Genomic DNA, 21416 nt, shown 5'->3' with positions numbered 1-21416 from the left:
TCGCTGGGCTTGGTCCAGAGAGGGGCCTGTGCTTGCAGGCTTGAGTTGGGTTTTTCCTGCGGGTCCCCATGGCACCGTCTGCCCCTCATCAGGTGGGAACCACCACGCTCAGACATGGGAGATGCAGGACCCGCTGCTGGCTGGGGAGTTCCCAGAGCTGGGGGGAGGGTATGTCCTACAGCCTGTGTCTGCAAGGAATGGGGAGGGGATGGGCCAAAGCTGCTGTCCCCAGCCCGGTCCGCCTCCTGGCAGGCCCCCGAAGTCCATCTGTAGTCCCACACACTGTGCGGGGGCGGGATGGGGCACAGCGGGGATGCTGCCGACCTCCAGTTTTGGGGACGGAGAGCGGGATGGTACCGGGCGGGGAGCGGGGCGGGGAGCGCAGCACCCGTGGGCTCCGCCAGCCCCCGCTCCCCGCCTGTCCCTGTCACCGCGGGCAGGGACCAGCGGGCGCGGGGGGCTGGCCGGGGGCCGGGCTCTCCCCGCTCCCTCCTAGCAGCCGAGGAGTTAAAAACTCAGCCCGGGTGATGAATATGTAAAAGCAGAGCCCAGGCTGGAGCTGAGCATCTCCCGGGCTGCGGGCGCTGCCAGCGCTGCCGCCCGCCCCAGCCCAGTACCGGGCGCACTGCGGAGGGACGGGACGGGACGGGACGGGACGGGGAGGTGCGGGGGTCCCCCCGCTGCCCCCCGCCGCCATGGGCCTCACCGGGCTCGGCATAACTTTCCTGACACTGCCCCTCGTCGTGCGGGCGGCCGCGGGAGGTGAGCTGCGCCCGGGGCGGCGGGGCCGGGGATCTGCGGGTGGAGAGGACGGGGGAGCGGGGTTGGGGGCTTGGGGGGCGCCGCTTCTTCCATTCCCCTCCCACGTGTCGAGGAGTGATGCGGGCTGAGGGGTTGGCAACAGGGACTGGGGGACCTAGTCTGTCCCAGGAGCTCTCTCCTGCCCTCCTACCAACCCCTCCCCGCTGCTGGAGGGCCCTGAGCGCCGCCGGGCGCGGGAGGTCTCAGCCCTCCTGTGCTGGCAGGAGGTGGTGGGGCCGGGGCCCCCTTGGGACAGTGGGGTCTTGGGCTTCAGCCCATCCACCCCACAGACCGGCACCACCGGGAAGCACCAGTGAGCGAACGGGCGCTGCCGTCCCGGGCCGAGGCGCTGGGTGCTCACCTGCAGCCGGGCTAGGCTGGGGGTGCCCAGCGCTGCCTTGGCTCCTGCCGGAGGATGCTCGAGAGCTGCTGCGTCCAGGTCTGAGGATTTCCCAGGAGTTCAGCTTGCCCCTGGACCCCAAGATCCCTGCTCTGGGGACCGTCGGAGTCCTGCCTGCACTGTCCCGCTCCCAGTTCTCCTCTGGGGCTGGCGTCTCCTGTACCACTGTAGTGAGACTTGGGATGCAGTGCCGCAGGCTGGGGCCTTGAGCAGCACAGGTGGAGGCCAGCAGGGCTGCCTCTGTCCCGCTGATCCGAGCGGCTGTGGCTGGCACGGGAGCGTGGCTCGGCTCGCCTGCAGCCGGCCCGCTGGCACAGCCCCTCGGCCGTCAGCGGGCACCGTTCACGTGGGCTGGGCCCGGGCAGCACCGGCTCGTTCTGTGCCTCCTGCCAGGAGCGGAACGGGGAGCTGAGGAGGGACGGGGTGTACTCCCCAGCTCCCTCTGCAGAGCTGATGGCCCTGGGTGGATGTGCAGCCAGCAGAGCAGGAGCAGGGTGCCAGCTTTCTCGGCACCCCCTCGGTGTCCCCGCACCTGCTGCACCAGCACTTGTCACGGAGCCTGTGGGACCCACCGCCGCCCGAGAGCTGGTGGGAGTTCGGCAGCTCTGGCTGAGGTGGCCCTGAGTGACGGGACCGACCACCATCCCCACGGCGTGGGCTGGGGCCTGCCCACCGCCCTCCTGCCACTGCCAGCCCGGCCGCTGGACCCTGGGGACAGCGGGGACAAGCGGGCAGGGCTGTGGCGGCTCCCTTGGACCCTGCCTGCTGGGGCTGCTGCTGTGGGGTGACGGGCTGCCTTGGCTCCCCACGATGAGGGGGGATGCTCCACTGGAGCTGGGGAAGGAGCACAGTGAGCAGTGAGGTTTGGCTGCCTTGGAGCAGCGATACTGGGGGAGGTTTCCCTGTGAAGCGCCTGGGGGAGGCAGGGAGGGTGCGAAAACACTAGCGCCAAAAATAACCGTGATGAACACAAGTGTTGGCGGGACCCCGGGCTGCACTGGGGGATGTCCTCATTGTGGGGGGGTTGGGCATGGCCGTAGGTGGGCTTGGGGAAGGGTGCCTGTCTCCATCACCTGCCCTGAGCTCTCCTTTCTCCCGCAGGACAGTGGTGTTACGACTCACAGGACCCCCAATGCGGTGAGTGGTGCCAGGTGTGGGTGTGTTGGGGCTGTGCAGGGCTCAGACCCTCGTGTTGTCCCCACAGTGCCCAGCTGAGAGCACCCTGGGCAGCATCAGCAAGGCCCCGTGGGGAGGGTGTCGTGGAAAAGGGCAAAGCCCCCCGTGTCACACAAACGTGGGAATGGTTAGAGGAGCTTCGCTTTCAGGGGTGCTGCTGTGGACACTTGACAAACATCCCAGCCCCTTGAGGCAAAGTCAGCCCCACCCTTCATGTCAGCCAGGTCCAGGCGCTCCTGGGGCAGCACCAGCTCTCCCCCTTCCACCTGAAACAAATTAACTCCGGGTTTTAAAAGACTCTATTAGAAACCCGGTGCAGTGCAAGGGGGACTGGGAATCCAGGGCCCTACTGAGGAGGGATAGCTCCCTTTGAGCAGGCAGCAGCCCTGCCTGGATGGGGAGGGAAGCATGGCTGGGGGCACTTTGTCTCAAAACATACAAATACAAATTACAAATAGCTTGTAAAAGGTTAATTAAAGATCATCAAGCATTTAATCAGCTGTTACAGCCCAACTGTTTTATAGCTCTTGGGTTTACATGCCCTGTGGCTCGTGAGTGCGGATTGCTGGGCTCCGCTCATCCCTGTCGGAGCCAGGCTCGGTCTTACCCGGTTTAAGTCAGCGGGCTGGCAGCGAGGGCAGGTTTTGGCGGGACAGAGGGGCCGGTGGGAAGCGGCTGGAGCAGCGTGGAGCCGGTTGTGCGCCCTCAGCAGAGCCATGTGGAATGGCCCCTTATTGAAGGCACCGGGTAGTCTGTGGGGCCACCCAGTTACCCTGAGCCAGGAATGGTGGATGGTGGCACGGCCAGGCTGCAGCTGCCTGGGCTTCCAGGCAAAAAGTTGCCTGAAGTAATGAGAGGAGAACATAAAGGGTAAGGGTTGAGCCCAGGGGGGCAGGAGGTGGGATACAGCCCACAACTGTCTGTGGCTTTGTCTGCCCAAGAGGAAGGGAAACGTCAGAGCTGAACCATGGGGCACTGCTGGGGGAACAGTGGTTGCGAGAAGAGATAACGCTGGGGTGATGGGGACAAGCCGCATATATGGTTGGCTGTGTGGTCTGGCCATGGTGGCAGCCACGGGAACCCTGCTCACAGCCCCCAGACAGCACTGTGGGTTTGCAGTGGGTCCACTTGGCTGCCAGCACTGCCGCGTCCTCACCCAGCTCCTGCCATGGTGACCCCCCACCCCAGGAGGTGCTGATGGACATCATGTGGTCACTCTGGAACAAGTGTAGGATTTGCCCCAGGATGAATTGTGTGGTCAGGTTGCACTGTCACCTGTCACAGCTGGACAGAACCGGTGTGAGTAAGTTAAACATGCTAAAATCCGGGACTGGGCAGAAGGGGCAGGGAGAAAAGCCTGCCCTTCACCAGTGTCAATGTGGACGCTGCTGCCAGGCTAAATATAGCCCCCGGCCCCTCGAGGAAATCCTGCTGAATTATGGATGAGGCTGCAATAAGCCCCTGCTCATCAATAGGAAGGAAACTTAGCCGGGCAGGAGAGCAGTTCCCATGGGATGCAAAGGAGCACAGCCAGGCTGGCAGGGACAGCAGGGCTGGTTGGGGACACGGCCACCCGTGGCCTTGTGTCCTCCCCTGGGGACAGCGGTGGTTCAGTGGCTGCCCGCGGTGCCCCTGCTCCTCCTCTGCAGGGCCCAGCCACTGGAAGGAGCTGAAAGCCACATGCGGTGGCAACAAGCAGTCCCCTGTGAACATCGACAGGCGCCGGCTGCAGCGGGACGGTGGCCTCGGGGACATCCTCTTCGAGGGTTACGACCAGGCACCCCCTGGCAAGTGGAGGCTGACAAACAACGGGCACACAGGTGCGTGCTGAAGCTGGGCACCTTCCCCTGTCCCCGTTCCTCAGTCACCATCCTGGCTGGGGCTTGGCTCTGGTGCCACTCCCAGGTGCTGCAGGATCCCGTGCAGATTAGTGTCAGCGCTGGGATGAAGCCGGGGGAGAAGGAGCTGTGTCAGGGCTGTTCCCCATCCTAAGCCTGCCCTCTCCCTGTCCCGCTGCCCTTGCAGTGATGCTGAGCCTGGCGAGTGAGTCGGCCTCTGAGCACATCAGCATCAGTGGCGGGGGCCTCCCCGGCAGGTACAGCGCCATCCAGCTCCACTTCCACTGGGGCAGCCTGGCCGGGAATGGCTCCGAGCACACCCTCGACGGGCGCCAGCTCCCCATGGAGGTACGTGAGAAAAAGCCCCCAGCACGCTCTGGGTCCCACCTTGGTGTGGTGGGAAGGGGCACCCCAAGGCTGTCATGCAGCAGGTGACTGGGCTCTGTGGCTCTGCACTGGTGGGCTCAACTGTGCTCCTGCACAGGCACCTGGGTGGTGAAAAAGCAGCTGGCTTGAGCTGTTTCTTTAGCCTGCATGGGTCAAGCTGCTTCATCCAAGGCACTCAGTGGGGTTTGGGGAGCTCTGTGCCCTGCTGGGACCATGCACTCAGCTAGTGAATGCAAGTGAGAGCAAGCAGGAGCATGCTGTGCCAAGCACATTGGGATACTTCTGGATGAAAGAGGCTCTGCGCCTTTAAAATATTCATTATCTGCCAGAGGAAAACAGAATTTATGTTCTGTGTCTGGTGAGCACCCCGGGACCACTGGCCCCCTTTTGCACGCCCTTCAAAGGATGCTTGCTTCGTTGGGGTGCTTTGATCCTCAGAGCACCCACCCCACAGAAGTGCCAATGGGCCCAGAAGGGCTTTACTGGGAGAGGTTGACTCAGTCTGGCCATCCCAAGCCGGCTGGAAGGATCCACAGGAGAATGTCCTGCTGCCAGGGTGTTGTCTGGGGGCAGCTATGCACGCCTGACTCCTCTGTGCTCTCCTCAGATGCACATCGTCCACATGAATGCCAAGTACCAGACACTGGCAGAGGCCAAGGGGCATCCCAATGGGCTGGCTGTCCTCGGCTTCTTCTTCCAGGTGGGTCTGCAGGGGTCCCCATGGAACTGGGTGCTGTGGTGCAGCTGGGTGAGCGTTGTATGGGTGTCCTGAGGGAGTAGGAAGGGACAGGAAGGCTGGGGAACCCACCGACTGTGCAAGAGAGGGCTGGCTGGGAGCCTTTCCCCTCTGCTCTGTAACAATGTGAGGCCGGGCCGGCTCTGCCTGCGGTTGTTTGGCAGGGCAGGATGACCCAGCTCTGCCCTGCTCAGGCTCTGCCTGACTTCAACCACTTATTCTCCCCGTACCAGGTCTCTGAAACCACTAACACCAACTACAACACCATCGTGGCGGGGCTGAGGAATGTCTCCCACGCTGGTGAGTCCCCTCCTCATCAGGGCAGGGCAGGAAAGGGGAGCCCCTGCAGTCGGAGGGCAGGGATGGACCCCAGTGGGTAGGGTGGGGCCACCTACCGGTCTCTGGGTTCATCCGCTGAGGGGAAATCGATGCGGGTGGCCCTGCTGTCCCCACCCTGGCAGGGGACAGGCCGAGCGCCCCTGTCTTGCCCCGCAGGGGACTCTGTGGATTTGGCCTCCACCTTCCGCCTGGGCACCCTGCTGCCGCACGCTGGCCGGCTCTCGGGCTACTACCGCTACCAGGGCTCCCTCACCACCCCCGACTGCAGCGAGGCCGTCGTCTGGACTGTTTTCGAGGAGCCAGTGGAGATTGGCCGGGAGCAGGTACGGGCGTGTACAGCCCCATGTGCCAGCCCCTGAAAGGCTGAATCCCCGGGGTGACCTCTCTCCTTGTCCTTCCTGACCCGTGAGCGAGAGCACAGGGAAAGTCATCTCTATAATAATGCTCCTGGCAACTTGGCAATTAATTAATTTCATGAAGGTTAAGTAATGGAGCTGTGGCCACCTGCCAGTGGGGAGAAATCCCATCCATACAGGTCTCCCGCCTAGCCTTGGCATTCAGAAAGAGAAATTGGAATGAATCTACTGAAGCTCAGTAGAGGCTCCAAGGGGAGGGATAGATGGATGGATGGATGGATGGATGGGTGGAATTCTCCTCTGCTGCTCAAGCATCTTAGTAGATGTGTTTTCTTGAGGGAGCCATGGGCCAGCCACTTTCTAAGTGCTCACTCTTGGCACCAAAACACAATTAGCTCCTTTAAAACTCAAGACCTGATCCTTGTAGGGACCTGCCTCTGTGCTTACCTATGGATCTGGCTTCAGGAGAGCAGTGGGGGCTGATGGAAAGACACCCACTGGTGCGGGGCCATGCCGTGGGTCCTGTGCCATTGGCAGTGGGGCAGTATGGGGCAGGCTGACAGTGGGCAGGGGCTTGGGGTGCCTGGCAGTGCAGCTGCCCACTCTCCCTCTCTCCCTGCACAGCTGAAGGCATTCGTCAGCACCCTTCACTTCCCACTCGAGGGATCCACGCTCCTAAAAATGATCAACAACTTCCGCCCGCCGCAGCCCCTCCGCAGCCGGAAGATCTTTGCCTCCCGGGGGGCCACGGCCGGCGGTGGGTCCCTGCACAGGGGCCACCACCAGCTCCTCTTCCCCCTGCTCCTCCTGGCCCTGCTCAGCCTCTTCTTGCCGGCCCCTTAGGGTCCGACCCTGCTGCAGTGGGGATGGAGGTGATGCATCTCGTTCATGGGAAATGGGAAACAATGAAAACAAAGCACGTTGAAACCTCGGCTGGGCGAAGATTTTGTGCACCTGCATCTCTGCAGAGGATAATCTCTGCAAGCCTGGAGGTGCCCTGGAATGCCTCTGTAGATGGGCAGTGGGAGCTGCTGACAGGGGGATGCTGTATTGACCGAATAAAGCCAAGGTCCTTCCTCGTCAGTGGGTTGCTGCCTCTTTTTTTGCTGGCTCTGTGTCCCTTCACCATCGGGGGCCGGTGCTCGGCATGGCACTGTGAGGTCAGGGGGGAGGGAGCTGGGGGTGGTGTCGGGGTGGCATTCAGGGATGTCCCCTGCGTGGTGGTGCAGGCAGGCAGGAGAGAGCCAGATCCCGGCCCTGGCTCAGGATCCGTGCAGTCCCTGTGCTGCAGACGCTGCCCTGTCGCTTTCCCCAGGGCTGGGGCTGGCTGTTGGAGGGATGGGGGTGTCACCGGGAACACAGCACCTGCAGTGCCCTTGTTCAGGACACCGGGATCTTTCCACGGAGCTGATTTTGTGCTGGCAGGAATAACTGCAGCTGCCGGCGCTGCCGGGGCAGGGTTGTGTGAGCAGGGTGGTTCATAATTAATGTGCTGGAGCTCCAGGCATGTTCCCATCTTCTCCTGAATTATGGGTGAAGAGCACAGGCCGTTATGTGGGAGAAGCGCGGAGCAGGCTGAGGTTTTCCATCATTTCTGGAGGGAAGCACTGCCAGCGCCGGGCTCCGGCCCCCCTCACCACCGGCTCCTGAGCATCCCCGTGCCCGAGGCTCCTGGGGTGAGGCCCTCGCTGCGAGAGGCTCTCCGCGGGTGGAGGGGCCCCGTCGCAGACCCTGCGATGCCCACGCCGGGGGCCGTGGCTCTGTGATCCCCCCGAGCTCGGGGCTGGGGACACGGGGACACACGGGACACGCGGGGGCGCCGCGGGCACGTGCATGGAGAGGGCCCGCAGCGGCCTGGCCGCCGCCAGGGGGCGCCCTCCGCGCGGCCGCGGGCACCCGCGCGACCCCGCCACCGCCACCTGTGCCACGTGTGCTTGTCCCCGTCCCTGTCACTGCCACCCGTGTGCCTGCGCCTCGTGTCCCTGTGTCCCTTGTTCTTGTGTCCCCGTCTCTGCCACTGCCACCTGTGTGCTGTATTCGTGTGCCTGTGTCCCTGTGTGCTGCCATCACCACCTGTGTCCTCCTGTTCCCTGTGTCCTCAGGGCCCTTTCCTTTGTGTCCTTGGACCCCTGTCCCCCGAGTCTTGTGCCCCATCCCCTCGTGTCCTCATTCACTTTTCCCCTCTGCCCGTGTTCCATAAATTCTTGTCCCCTGTGTCCTCATGCCCCTGTGCCCTGTGTTCTCCTGCTGCTGTCCCTTGTATCTTCATACGACCCTTGTGTCTCCATGGCCCTGGTCCCTGTGTCCCCTGTGCCACCGGCTCCCATGGCCTCTTGCCTCCGTCCCCCATATCCAGATGCCACTGTGCCCTGTGTCTTCATGTCCCTGGCCTCAGTGTTCCTATGCTCCCTCTGCCCTACCACCCCCCCTGCTGTGCCCTCTCTTCCTCCCGTGTCCCATCATGTCCCCCGCTGTGTTCCCTGCCCCTCCATGTTCCCGCGCCCTCCATTCTGTCTGTTCCCACATGTCCATCCACGTCCCACCATTCCCAGCCGCATTGCCCAGCTCCAGCCCCTTGTGCCCGAAGGCCGCAGGGCAGCTGCCCTATGGACATGGCCAGGCCCAGCCCAGGGCGGGCCCGGCCCCAGCTGGCGAGAACAGAGGGGCCCAGTCAGCCGTGGTGAGTCCCGAGCGGCTGCAGCCCCCAGTCCACTCCAGTACCAGGCCAGGGTGTGAGGGGCACCCAGGCAGTGGGACCATGGAGGGCACAGGCTGTGTCTCCAAAGGCACTGGGGACCAAAATGTTGGGCGGTAGCTCTGGGAGCAGGCACTCCACAGGGCCCCCATCGCTTGGGGGACCTATCCTGGCTGGCTGTGCTGTCCCCAGCAGAGAGCAGTTGTGGCACCAGGCAGGATCTGGCAGGGCAGCAGAGACCCTCTGTACAGCTGGACACCAAAACCGCCCCAGAGGCTCAGCACTCACTGGGCAGCCCTGCTGGGGCCTGAAATCCAGGGAGGTGCTGTGGCTCTGCTGGGAATGCTGGGCTGCCTGGGAGAGAACATGGCAATGCACTCCCCTCCCACGGGCCATTGCTGAACTGGGGCCAAACCTCAGCTTTTCCCGCGTTTCCCCTGCCCGCGGCACGGCCAGGCAGTAGTGCTCGGGCTGCCACGTGCGGGAAAGTTTGTGCCAAGGCAGCAGAGCATGGCAGGGCCAGGGTTATTCCTGGCTCCCAGCTGGTGTTTGGCTGAAGCAGGCTCCTGGTTTTGGCGGGCTCTTGGTTTTGGCGGGCTGTAATTTTAGCAAGGGCTATTTCCAAGCCACGGGGCTGCGGTTGAAGCAGCTGCCTGTGAGTGTGCCTGGCTCAGCTGGGGGCTGTGATGTGCATCAGCAACCCCTGCCCACAGCCAGCCCGGGGGCTCTGGCCACAAGAGCCCAAAACATGGCAGAAATGTTTAAACCTGATGGTTTTTTTCCCCACAGTGGCTGCAGAGGAAGGGGAAAACGCTGTGGCTGGGGCATGGGGCTGGTGGCATGTGCGCAGGGTGGGGAGCTGTCGGTGAGGGTGTCACTGGCTGTGGCAGGAACCCAGAGCCCTTACGGAGGGAAAAACTGATCATACTGACACTGCCACTGCCAGGTCCAGCCATGTCCCTGAACACCACATCTACAGGATGCAGGGTCCAGCCCCGGGCTGCACCCAATGTTCTCCTCCACTCTCCCTCATTCTGTCTGCTCTGCCCGCCCTGGCTGTGGAGAGGGAAAAAGGCAAATTTGGATAAAAGTCTTCCCTTACTGGGTGAGCCTAATGCTTCTGCTCCCTCCCGAGGGCCTGGTGAGGGTCCTTGCCAACCCCATCACACCCCTCAGCCACCACTGCCACCACCTTGTTGTCATCATGCCACCAACGTTCCCTTACCTAGAAATTTCTTAGCATTAAACTAAAAAGTCCCACCCAGGGAGTCGTAACAAAGTCTGCAATTCAATGACCACGTTTCTCCAGAGAGGGAGCACCAGCCCTGTGATCAAATCTTTCTCCATCAGCACGTGTTTACCTCAAATATGAGGGAAAACAAGGGTTTGCTGGGGCCCCAGACCAGGCCGAGGCTCTCCTGGGAATCACATCTTACTACCACAATAAAATGGAAATAATAAATATTTTGAAGCAGCTGAAAGGTGTTTATTTTTGAGTCGGTGCAGCTTGTTTACAATCCGCTTACAAGCCCGGGCACTTACCTTTGGGGCTGTTTACTGGGCTCTCTTGCAGGCTCTGGTGTGGTTTCATACACATCTAAACAACCCCCAGCAAGGGGGTACCTTCCTGCCAGCTGCATGCCCTGGCAGCTGTTTTGACACAGTTATGCAAATTATTGCTCTCACCTTCACAAATGGGCTTGAATGCTCGGGTCGTGTTTTCGACCACACCAGCCTGAAACCGTTGATTTATTTCATTCAACCCTCTTTCAGTTGCAGGGCAATAAACCTTGGTCTTGCACTCTCATGATCCGATCTTCCACACCACCCCGCGACCTTTCCCCCATCTCAGGGGCTGATGTCCCCCACACGGTGGTGACACCCCGAGGTGAGAGCCCAGAGAGGCAGGGACACAGAGCTGGCCACCATCTCAGGGCTGAGCCGACTCAGGCTCGGCTGCGTGGTGCTCTCTCGCCTTCACACGTCAGCACCCACTGGAGACAGTTTCGCTTCCTTTTTTGGGGCGCCCTTTTGAATTTCTGATTGGGGGCTGTAGTGGCTGAGGAGTAAATTTAGCCAGGGGACGTCCCGCCGCCGCACAGCTGCACACTGGGGCTGGCTGGGGGAAAACGGGGGGCCAGCGCTGGCGTGGCACAATCTGGGCTCTGCACAGCCTTTCCCCAAGTCCCGCAGAGAAGACGGCTGTGTGAGCAGAGGGTATGTCAGCATGGGGCGCAGGAACCAGCAGCACCCTCCAGGTGCTCGGGGGCTGCACCCCCCGGCTCAGGCAGGGCAGAGGCCATGCGTGTCACCCGGGCTTGGCACAGCAGTAGCACCGAAGTGAGGGGACTCGTCCCATCCTCCCACTGCTGTCCCGGTGGGTCTGGCTCTGCCGCACTTCCCGCAGCCTGGGCTGGGGCTATTCTGGGACCCTGCTCTTGCTTTCGAGTTTCAGCCCTGCTGCCTCCAGGAGCGCGGCTGTTTGTGTGGCTGCAGCTGCGCCGGGGGCAGGCGGGAGCCATCCCCTCCTCTCCGGCTGTGCCACGCCGCCCGTGCCTCTCCAGACGAGGTGTTTCATCAGCTCCAGGTGCACTCTCTCTGCTCCTGCCACGTCCCCAGAAAAAGAGACCCCACCTCCTCCTGGTATGAGACGCTGGGGCTGGCCTGGGCTGGGGAAATCACCCAGTGATGTACAATTAAAAAAAAGCAGGTCAGGGCTGTTTTTTGGGGCACAAATGTGGCCAGAGGTGGTCGTCATGGAGGGGACCCAGGGAGGGTTTGGGGACCAGAGCAGAGCTTTGTGCTTGAGGTTTGTGGCAGTGGTTTGGGAGACAGGTTGCAAGAGCTCCTATGGTCTCACACTCCTTTGCCGATATTCCTGCATCCTCACTCTGTTCTCAGCTGTGAGACCCCTCCAAGCCCAAGGTGTCCAAACCCCCAGGGTTTATCAAATGCCCCCCAAAAGCCTTGTTAAGCCCTCACCTGGGAGCCTCACCCTGGGAGAGCAGTTCCCACCAAGCCCCAACCCTTCATGGGATCCACTGCTTCTCTTTGCAACTAATTAAAGCCTTCCTGAAGCATCTCATTTACTAAATTAGATCCCCCTCATTTTAAAATTACTGGCAAGCTGGGAAAATGAGAAAATAAATGACTGTTAAAATTGCAGTGCAGGAGCCGGCAGAGTGAGAGAGAAGCTGCAGCTGGGGAGGGGAGGGAGGTTTCGGTTCTGCTCAGCACATTTGCTCACCAGACACCCCCAGCGAGGGTGGTGCGGGAGTGGATCCAGATTGCTCTTCCCAGGCACTGCTTCCCTCCCTGCCAGGGGATGGATCAGGCCCTGCATCCCTCCGTGATTCCCAGCCGAGGCTCTGTGGGCCTGTTGAAGGCTTGTTAAGGGTAAAACTCTGGCTGGGAGTTTGCCAAGTTGCAGGCAGCGGGGGAGGATGGGAGCCCTGGAGGGGCCAGGGCCACTGATCTATAATTAATAAGGGTTTTTTTTTCTTGACAGTTATTGCTTATGGAAAAGATTTAGCAAAATCTTTTAATCAATAATTAGTGAGGTTTCCTGCCCCCTGAGTCAGAGATATGCCTGTGCTCTGCCCACACAGACCTGAGCTGAAGCAAGACCTCAGCTCATGCCCCAGATTGAGCCCACGAAAGCTGAGGCCGGTGTCCTGTGACCAAGGAATGGGCTTTACTCCGGAAATGTCAAGGTGAATCTCGGGACCTGGGGAAAGAATCTCCCTGCCACCCTCCTCCAGTGCCCCTCCCCAGAAATGTGGCATTTCTCAGGGTAAAACCTGGCAGCACAGCTGGGATGGGGGTCCTGTGTTACCTGTCATTCACTGCAGCCTCAGCCACTGCTAAGGTGATTCAACAACTGCTGGAATTGGTAATTCTTGAGGCTTTATCTTCGCAGTGGAAAAGAAGTGAACGTCCTTCCTGGCAGCAGGTCTTGGTCATTGGGGCATTCCTGGCTGGCAGAGTCTCAGGCAGCAGCTCTCCTGGCAGCACCACAGGGCTGGGGATGAGATGCCAAAGGCAGGGGTTTGCCAGCAAATAACCTTGCTTGAGCAAGGAAGGGGATCAGTGGCAGTGTGGAGGAGCTTTTGCCATCCCTGGGCTCACATTCCCCAGCAGTGAGCTGCAATGGATGGGTGCAGGCATGGATGTGGCTGTCCTGCAGGGACCCTCACCTTCAGAGCCACCTGCCATAGCCCAGGAGACCCCAGGAGCCAGCCCTGCACCTCTGCTGCAGTGGGTACTCTCTGCTCAGGAAACTGTGTTAAAGAAGCTTAACTTCAAACACAGAGGGACAGATCTCTCCATCATCCACCCTTCCTTCTTTTCCTTGGCTTCGATGCAGGCTGAGCATTCTGCTGCTGGCTCCTTCCTTTAGGCTAGCAGCAGCCCAGGGCTCTGGCCTGCTCGTGGGTTTGCTCTGTAGTGATGGGATTTGGGATTTCCTGGGAAAACTGTGAGCTTATCGCCCCACATATGGGAAGGGACATTGTGACTGACCCCCTGAGCAGGGTGATGGGAAGGGGGGTTTGCCCTGTGCATGGGGCTGTTCCGTGGCAAGGCCTCCTCTGCCCAGCTGAGGAGGAGGATAAAGAGGGATTAAAGCCAATAAAGTTGTTTTGGAGCATGAGGCAGCTCAGATGGGGTCAGGGCCTGCTGCCAGTTCCCCGACAAAAAGCAGGAGGGAAGGGGCACTGTGCTCTCATATCAGTACAGGCTGGGCCGTGAGAGAATTGATAACAGTCCTGCGGCAAAGGATTTGAGGCAATCAGTGGATAATGACCTGGCAGTGTGCACCTGCAGCCCAAAAAGTCAGACATATCCTGGACTGCATCAAAAGCAGCCAGAGCAGTGATCTGAGGGAAGGGATTCTCCCCCTCTACTCCGCTTTGGTGAGGCCCCACCTGCAGTGCTGTGTCCAGCTCTGGATCCCACAACATAAAAAGGACATGGACCTGTTTGGGTTAGTCTAGAGGAGGCCACAAAGATCTCAGATCACTCGAGGGCCTCTGCTGTGAAGAAAAGATGGGAGAGTTGGGGCTGTTCAGCCTGAAGAGGAGAAGGCTCTGGCAAGACCTTATAGCAGCCTTTCAGTACATGAAGGGGGCTTTTAGGAAAGATGAAGACAGACTTTTTAGCTGGCCCTGATGCAATAGGACAAGAGATAATGTTTCTTAACTAAAGAAGGGTCAATTTAGGCTCGATAAAATTACAAATTTTTTTGTTTGTTTTTTACTGTGAGAGTGGTGAGGTGTTGAAACAGGTAGCTGAGGAAAGCTGCTGATGTCCCATCCCTGGAAAGATTCAAGGTCAGGTTGAAAGGGGCTCTGAGCAACCTGATCTGGTTGATGTCCCTGAGCGTTCCAGGGAGCTTGGGCTGGATGACTTTTAAAGAACCCATTGTAGGGTTCTATGATTCTGTGTCCCCAGAAGACATTTGCAGGGACATGTGACAATCCAAAACCTGGTGGAGCAAGGCACTCCACTGGCACTGGGGAAGGGGATGTGGTGGGGCCATCTCCCTTTTCCAAGAGGCTGGTGAGGGACATCTCCCCCAGAACTGCACACAGCGCGACTGGGAGCTCCCAGCCCCTGTCCCTGGCCTGGTTCCTGGCTGCCCTGATGGGGTGACAACAGCAGAGCACTGGTGCTTTCAGCACAGCCGTGGCTGTCAGTCCTTCCCTGGGCAATGCTGCCGGGAAACTTCCCCAGGGCTGTGCTGGGGATGGGGACAGGACATGCAGCACGCAGGAGTCCCGGTTGTCGTGGCACACGTGTGATGGACAGGCTGGTGCTTGTGCTTAACTGGCAGCTACACTGGGACCCCATTCCGAGAAGCACGGGGGTGACAATGAGAGGGGGACAGAGCCAGGCCTGGTGGCAAAGGGGCATGACTGGCCATGCCTTTACCACAGGCCACATGTGCCCGCAAGGCCAGAGGCCAATGAGCAAAGGTCAAGGATGGCACAGCCGGGGCCATCTGTTCAATCAGTACGCGGGGGCTTAGTGCAGGCTGTGCCCCAGGCTGCACAGTCCTGGTCTTGGCAGTGCCAGGGGGTTTCACTGGGGTGGGGTCCCCAGGGTTGAGCAAAAGCTCCACAGAGCCCGTGCAATATGAGTGTGTGTGTATACACGTAAGTGTTCCCATCCCACCCTCCACACTGGTGCCACTGTGCTGACACCAGGCAGCACGCGGGGAGCGAGCGCATTGGAAGGACACAGAGACAGGGATGCTGAGGCAGCGCTAGTTCAGTGTCGGTGTTTATTTGTGTGACACTCACGGGGGGGGGACAGGAGCAGGGGACGGGAGGACATGGGCAGAGACATCTGCAGCGGGGGGAGCCGCTGTTCCCAGAAGTGGGGGGGAGGGAAGGAGCCAGCAAAGGGCCGGCAGGGTGGGTTAGTAGCACTCGGATCTGTTCACGGTCTTCTCCACATTTCCAGCCTCGTGCCTGACCTTGCACGAGACAGAGTTGTAACTCTGCCACTTGCTGGCATCCAGGGACAGGTAGCTGCTGGCCATGTACTGGTTGTTGCTCTGCCGCTGGGACTGGCTGGTCTCCACGCCAGAGCTGATGGTGTTGCCATCAGCCACCCATTCCACGGTCACGGGGCTCGGGTAGAAGTTCTCCATCAGACACACCAGGGTGGCCTTGCCCAGAGACGTCATCTCCTCGGAGGATGGCGCGAAGAGGTGGACGGTGGGAGAGACCTTGGGCTGGCCTGTGAGGGATGAGAGCAGTGTGGGGTCAGAGGGGGCCCTGTGCCCCACCTCAGCCCCTGCCTGCCCTGCTGGCGCTACCCAGAACGCCCCACTTTCCCCAAAGCCAGAGCTTATCACCCATAACTGTAATGTATTTAAATTTGGCATATAGATATACTTGCATATATATTTATCTATATCTATCTATATCTATCTATATATATCTATATATATCTATATATATCTATATATATCTATATATAGATATATATATAAAATATGTGCATATATATGTGTGTAATACACATATACATACATCTCATAATGTTTTATATACATATATACACATACATGTACATATATGTCTTACCTGTGATAAATAGATATGGCTGATTAATATATATGAAGTGCACAATATACATACATACACATGTTGTCCATATCACATCAATACATGTATAATTCTATAAAATGCATTTAACATGAATTTTTATACATTTCTGTATCAAATATAAAAAAGACTTATTTTATATTTATTTATAAATATATTTATATACATGTATATATATTTATATATATAAAATATATATTTATACATATATACATATATATATTTAACAAAATCCTAATTTCTTTGCCATAAAGCCATTTCTTTCCTTTTACAAGGCAATTAAAAAAAACCAACCAAACCCCAAAATTTCACAGACAAATCATCCTGCTTTCTGCCCAGTTCTCTTTTCAGAAATTTTCGTGTCTCTGAAAAACTACCACTAAAGATCATGCAAAGGAAGATGGAAAAAAGATTTTTGGTCTTTCTGGTGTGGTTCTGCTGCCTCCTCCAATGTGCAATGTTTCTATTTCTATCTTCACCTCTATTTCTATCTCTATCTCCATTTGAAAACCAGGATGACTCTACAATTAAATACTTTTTGATGAAGAAATGGTCAAAGAACATTTTTCTTGATCTTAGCCCCAAGTAATTTGGTCCAAATTGCGATTTTTTACCAAATACTTTTAAAAATTACAGACAAAGACAGACAAATGACATTTCCGGCAGCATTTTCAGCACAATAATCTCCATTTTTGACTTGTCTTACCTGGAAAACAGGCTCTTTAAGATACCCCTGGAATCTTTTGCCTAAGATTCCAGGGTCATGCTGTTTTAACACAAAGTCAGGATGACTGTGGGCTGCTCACAGCCAAAGACAGGCTGTCCTTCCACAACACCTGCGCCCTTGGCCATGGGACCCCGCAGAAGAGCCCCTGCCCCTCACCAAGGGTGACAGACTTAGTCCTCAGGACTAAGAGTTGAGGACTTAGACTTTAGACTGACAAATTTCTTCGACAAAGACAAAAATCACCTCTTTTAGAGACCTAAACCTGATTTTCCTCCCCCCTGAGACCTCAGACACATTTCCTGGACAAATTTTAAGACTTTTCGACTGAGAAAATACGCCCAAATTCTCCGTGGCGCGCACAGAGTCGTCAGAGTCCGCAGGGACGAGACGGAGCCCCCAGCGCCGGGCGTAGTGCCTGACCCCAAACGGGCGGCAGACCCCAGCCCGGCGCCAAGTCCGAGAAAAAAAACCCCAAATCACCAAAAATCGACAAAATGTCAAAATTCCGCGGTGGGGAAAGAAAGACCGAGGGGAAGTCGGCGACTCACCTAGGACCGTCAACGTCGTCCCGGCCCCGAATACACCACACAGTGACACAGGGCCATACAAAAACCTCCTGCCTCATGGCAGAGCAGTCCTGGACCCCATGGATGTGGGAGGGTGGAGAGGACGGCTTGGAAATATCCCAATGGATGCAGTGGAATGAAGGTGATGGGATGGAGATGCCCTGATGGACACAGCAGGATGAAGGTGTGGGCACAGCTGTAGTACCTGTCGAGTTTTGGTCCTGGCTGGGGTCTTTCAGTGCAGCTGAACCAGCAGTGGAGCTAATAGTGGAAGTTTTCTGCAGGCAACTTATTTTTATTAATATTTACCCTAAAAATATGAAAAGGCAAGAGGTGGAGCTGCCTTCATGGAGCTGCGATAGCCAAGGAAGGGGTGAGCCAGAATGGGTTTCAGCTAAAACCAATTAACTTCATATTTCCATGTAAAGACTTGGCTGCTTCTTTGAAAAGTGTTTTCCCAGTGCGGTGGGAATCCCACAGATTGGCATATTCAGTGCTCAGCTTGGACCACTGAATGCCAACAGCACCAACATAAATTCAACCCACAGATTTTCAAATGATGTGGTTTGTGCAAGTGGTTATAGAAAGAGGCAGAGTCAGTGAACTTCCTGAGTCACAGGAACTATATAAATAGTTCACTGTAAAACAGGTAAAACTTTGAAGGTTTTGTGGTTTGAGACACTTTCTCTTTCAGAGGTTTGCTTTGCTTCTGGGAAGGTTTATGCTTTTGTGCAAAGCCTGAAACAATCCAAAAAAGAAAAAAAAACCACTGAAATTGTCTATGCAAAACATTTAGCTGAAACCAGTGCCCTCTATTGTGGATGGTCATTTTCTGAGCATTTCTCAGGCTTCAGTGGGGTTTCAGTTTCATTTTGTAGGAGGACACAAGAGGGGGACTATGTTCAGCTCTTCAGTCCTGCTCTTCTCCTTGGAGAGAGGCACGAAGGAGGATTGCTGTGCTGAGTGCAGCAGGGAGTTGCTGAAGTAGCTTCTGGCATTGCCACAGGAGCAGAAGACCTTGAAAATCCCTCCCACATTGGCAGACACCTCAGATGGCTGACTCAGAGATGCTGCCTGGACCAGGAAATGTGGAGATTGAAAGGGGAGAAGAGGGTTGTCAGTCTGTGCCCCAGAACAGCCCTGTCTGACCTGCAGGATGGGGCTCCTGTGCCGAAAGGTCCTGGTGGAACAGAGAGATCACTGCCTCAGACAGGGCCCAAGGCCTGAGCCCAAGGCCATGGCCCCATGTAGAGACCTGGCCGAGTAAGAGGACGTGGCTGCCAGCACACTGAGGTGGTGGGGCTGTGACACGGCAATGCCAGGCACTGCACAGCCCCAGGGTCTCCTCCTGCACAGCATGGGGCAAGCAGGAGGCCATTCAGAGCCAATGGTCATGGAGGGGAGACAAGAAGCTGCATCAAACCCACAGCGTGCTCAGCTGTGAGAAAGAGGGCAGAGAAGCTCCATCTTTTACTCCTCTGTTTCCAGAGGGCTGTGGCTATGTGGTGATGGTCCAGAGGCTCCTGGCACAGATGGGCTGGGAGCTGGGCTGGGAGGCATCAGCAGGGCCCTGGGCACCAGCCAGGGAGATCAGGAGTAGCTTTGTTCTGGAGCACAGGGCAGGCACAGGAAGTCACCCCAGCATTTCCCTTTTGAGAGCATGGGCACTGGATAGGCTTCCTAGAGAGCTGGATGATATCCCAGGCCTGCGAGTGTTGTACAGACAGTTGGACAATGCCCTACGTTTTCGTCATCCCTGAAGTGGCCATGCAGTTAGACTGTGTGATCATTGAAGGCCTCTTCCATCTGAAATGGTCTATTCAGTTCTATCCTATCCATTCTCTTCTACAAATGACAAGGAAAGGGCTGTAAGGATGGAGCTCTGACACTGGGAACAGCCACATTCGCCACAGGGCAGAAAAAAGCAGGGTTATGCCAGGGACCTGCCCCACCAAACAGAGACAGCAGAGACTTCTAACAGGCCCCTGTCATGGCAGGAAGACCACTCCTCATTGCTCCGTTTCACCACGGTAATATCATCACTGCCGTTTTGGTAGTTACCACATTAACAGCCTTGTCCTGGGCTTGGACCCCAGAGATGGTTACTGTGCTCATGGAGCCAGACTGGGATCTGGAGAATCGCAAAGGGGTGTCTGGTGGTCGCCAGTCACTGTAGTAGTTCCCAGTGACAGGGGCACAGCCAGGAAACTTAGGCTGGTACCAGTCACAGCTGCTGCCTCCATGCAGAAGATGACTTTGATGGCTTGTCCCACAATTTTGACACTGAGCAGAGCTGACAGAGCACTGCCTGGACCAGGGGACATGGGGAGAGAAAGGAGGGGGAAAAGAAGATGGGGGTCAGCCAGTGACCTGGAATGTGTCCCTCTCTGGTGAAGGGAACAGTGAAGGGACAAATCTGCCTGTGGGCTCATAGGTGGGGCACCCTGGGCCATACAACATTGCTCGGAGGTCATAACTTCCTCAAATGACAGGGGATGGGCACAGTCTTGGGGCTCCAAGGGATAGCTGAGGCAGGAGGTTTTTGTATCACTTCCCCATTGCTGTGTGTCACGGTGCAGCAGTACTGCTGCTGTCATAGCTACCACAGAAATAGACAGCCTCGTCCTCGGCTTGGACCCCAGAGATGGTTAACATGCCCGTGGAGCCGGACTTGGATCCGGAGAATCGCGAAGGGATGCCCGAGGGTCTGTTGTCATTAGCATAGATCACAGTGACAGGGGCAGTGCCAGGGACCTTCTGCTGGTACCAGCCATAGCTGTAGCTGCTACCGGTGCAGGTGATCTTGACGGTCTCTCCCACGTTGGCTGACAGCGAGGATGGCTGACTCAGCGCTGCCTGGACCAGGGAACCTGGAGAGGGAGAGAAGAGAGGGGAGAAGACAGGGGTCAGTCAGTGTCCCAGGGGCACAGGCCTGCCTGGGCAGCAGGACGGGGCCCCTGTGCCCAGAGACCCCATCCAGGCACGGCGAGTCTGGCCATGGCACCTGTGCTGTGGGCGAGCACCACGAGGAGAAGAGGGGCCCAGGCCATGGCTCAATCCCACCAGCTCAGTGTCCCCAGAATGATGGAGCTGTGCTGTGGACCCTGACTCCTTTTTAAGCCCCTGCCTGCTCAGGACCCGTCCCCTCCATGCAAATCTGACCTTGCGGTCACGGCCGGATCCTGCCCGCGCCTCTCTCCGCACATCCCTCCCTGCTCCACACCCAGCCCCACCACCCCAGATGCAGCAGGGCTTGTCCCCAGACACAAAGCAAAGACACCTCCCACCTGTGAGCCTGAAATCCACCAGCATTGACCCCCCTGTCCCCACACCAGGCTGAGTGGCTGCAGTGCCTGAGGAGAAGGGAGAGCTGGGCGCTCTGGCGAGGGCATACAGGAGCACATGCAGCTCCCAGTGATGGGGCTGGAACAATGCCAAGCTCCACCATTTCCCAACTCATTTTTGGCATTTTTCCCTCCGATGGATTTTCCAGGCCCGTTAAGTACCCCTTTGCCCTCTTGCTTTTGTGCCCTGGCTCTTCCTCTTATAGCTGAGTTCCACCACTCAAGACCAAGGCCTTTTCTCTTCCCAGGCATTCACACTCCAGAACAATGGGAGTGGGCCAGCACTGAGCGCAGGGGCCCAGCAATGCCTCCCCATTAGCTGATCATGAGGCCAGTGTGCTGGTGCTCAGCAGCCAGAGCTGGGGCAACTTCTGGTCAGTCGTGCTCTGACTCAGGGCACAGGGATCATGGCTGTCTTTGGCAGTCCCAGTCCAGACAAAGAGTGGCTGAACGGGAAATTCCCTCTCCCCCAGGACCTCTCCTGTCCCTGACTGTGCTGTCCCCAGGGTGCCCAGGGCGCAGGAGCCTGGCTGGCATGGGCAGGGCAGGGCTGCAGGGCTGTCTCCCAGTGAGCAGCACACAGGGCATCTGCTGGAGCAGAGCATGAGTACCATAGCAGGAACTGCCACACAGGCACACATGCTGCTCCATGTTGTGCCTGAGCTGCTGCAGGCAGCACCCGAGGGCCCCACTGCAACAGTGGGCTTGTGTCTCCCTTTTCCTGTGCCAGCAGTTTCTACGGCCCTGATCACCACTGGTGTCCCAGCCAGAAGAGTGAGAGCCTCCTCCTGCTTCTCCTCCTCCTTTGCTTGGACCCAGCCATGGGTAATGTGGCCATGGAGATGAGTGCATTCGCAAGTGCTATATATCCCCTTCCAAAATGCCAGGGAACAAGCGGGCACCTGGGGCTCTAAGGGAGTGCCAGGCTAAGACACC

General features: G+C 57.7%; 2 protein-coding genes across 2 annotated transcripts; one reads left to right on the top strand and one right to left on the bottom strand.

The window, feature by feature from the left end:
* The first annotated feature begins 511 nt into the window (after nt 1–511).
* LOC136298714 (carbonic anhydrase 15-like) lies at nt 512–7116 on the top strand. Its single transcript, XM_066199656.1, has 8 exons — nt 512–762; nt 2303–2338; nt 4027–4197; nt 4403–4563; nt 5210–5302; nt 5572–5638; nt 5834–6000; nt 6658–7116. Exons 1-8 carry the CDS (start codon nt 696–698, stop codon nt 6874–6876), a joined length of 981 nt encoding a protein of 326 aa, XP_066055753.1. The 5' UTR covers nt 512–695; the 3' UTR covers nt 6877–7116.
* Nucleotides 7117–14980: 7864 nt separating this feature from the next.
* On the bottom strand, nt 14981–20236 carry LOC136298952 (immunoglobulin lambda-1 light chain-like). The gene is made up of 4 exons (XM_066200119.1): nt 20141–20236; nt 19715–20006; nt 17119–17156; nt 14981–15472 (listed from the first exon to the last, which is right to left on the bottom strand). The coding sequence occupies exons 1-4, from the start codon at nt 20184–20186 to the stop codon at nt 15150–15152; spliced, it is 699 nt and encodes a 232-aa protein (XP_066056216.1). The 5' UTR covers nt 20187–20236; the 3' UTR covers nt 14981–15149.
* Between the last annotated feature and the right edge of the window lie 1180 nt (nt 20237–21416).

This window comes from Chamaea fasciata, unplaced genomic scaffold, assembly GCF_029207755.1.
Source record: "Chamaea fasciata isolate MVZ Bird 193981 ecotype frontalis unplaced genomic scaffold, bChaFas1.0.hap1 SCAF_18, whole genome shotgun sequence".
Classification (NCBI taxonomy): Eukaryota; Metazoa; Chordata; class Aves; order Passeriformes; family Sylviidae; genus Chamaea; species Chamaea fasciata.
The sequence above is the reverse complement of the archived record's forward strand: the minus strand, read 5'-3'. Positions and strand labels throughout refer to the sequence as shown.

What these genes read in the sequence shown, in the direction of transcription:
- LOC136298714 (XM_066199656.1), top strand. Translation starts at nt 696, where the DNA reads ATGGGCCTCACCGGGCTCGGCATAACTTTCCTGACACTGCCCCTCGTC. An exon ending in GACAAACAACGGGCACACAG is followed by an intron (nt 4,198 to 4,402) that starts GTGCGTGCTGAA and finishes CTGCCCTTGCAG; the next exon opens with TGATGCTGAGCCTGGCGAGT. An exon ending in GGCGCCAGCTCCCCATGGAG is followed by an intron (nt 4,564 to 5,209) that starts GTACGTGAGAAA and finishes TGCTCTCCTCAG; the next exon opens with ATGCACATCGTCCACATGAA.
- LOC136298952 (XM_066200119.1), bottom strand. Translation starts at nt 20,186, where the DNA reads ATGGCCTGGGCCCCTCTTCTCCTCGTGGTGCTCGCCCACAGCACAG. An exon ending in GGTGCTCGCCCACAGCACAG is followed by an intron (nt 20,007 to 20,140) that starts GTGCCATGGCCA and finishes CTCCCTCTCCAG; the next exon opens with GTTCCCTGGTCCAGGCAGCG. An exon ending in GACGACGTTGACGGTCCTAG is followed by an intron (nt 15,473 to 17,118) that starts GTGAGTCGCCGA and finishes CATCCCTCACAG; the next exon opens with GCCAGCCCAAGGTCTCTCCC.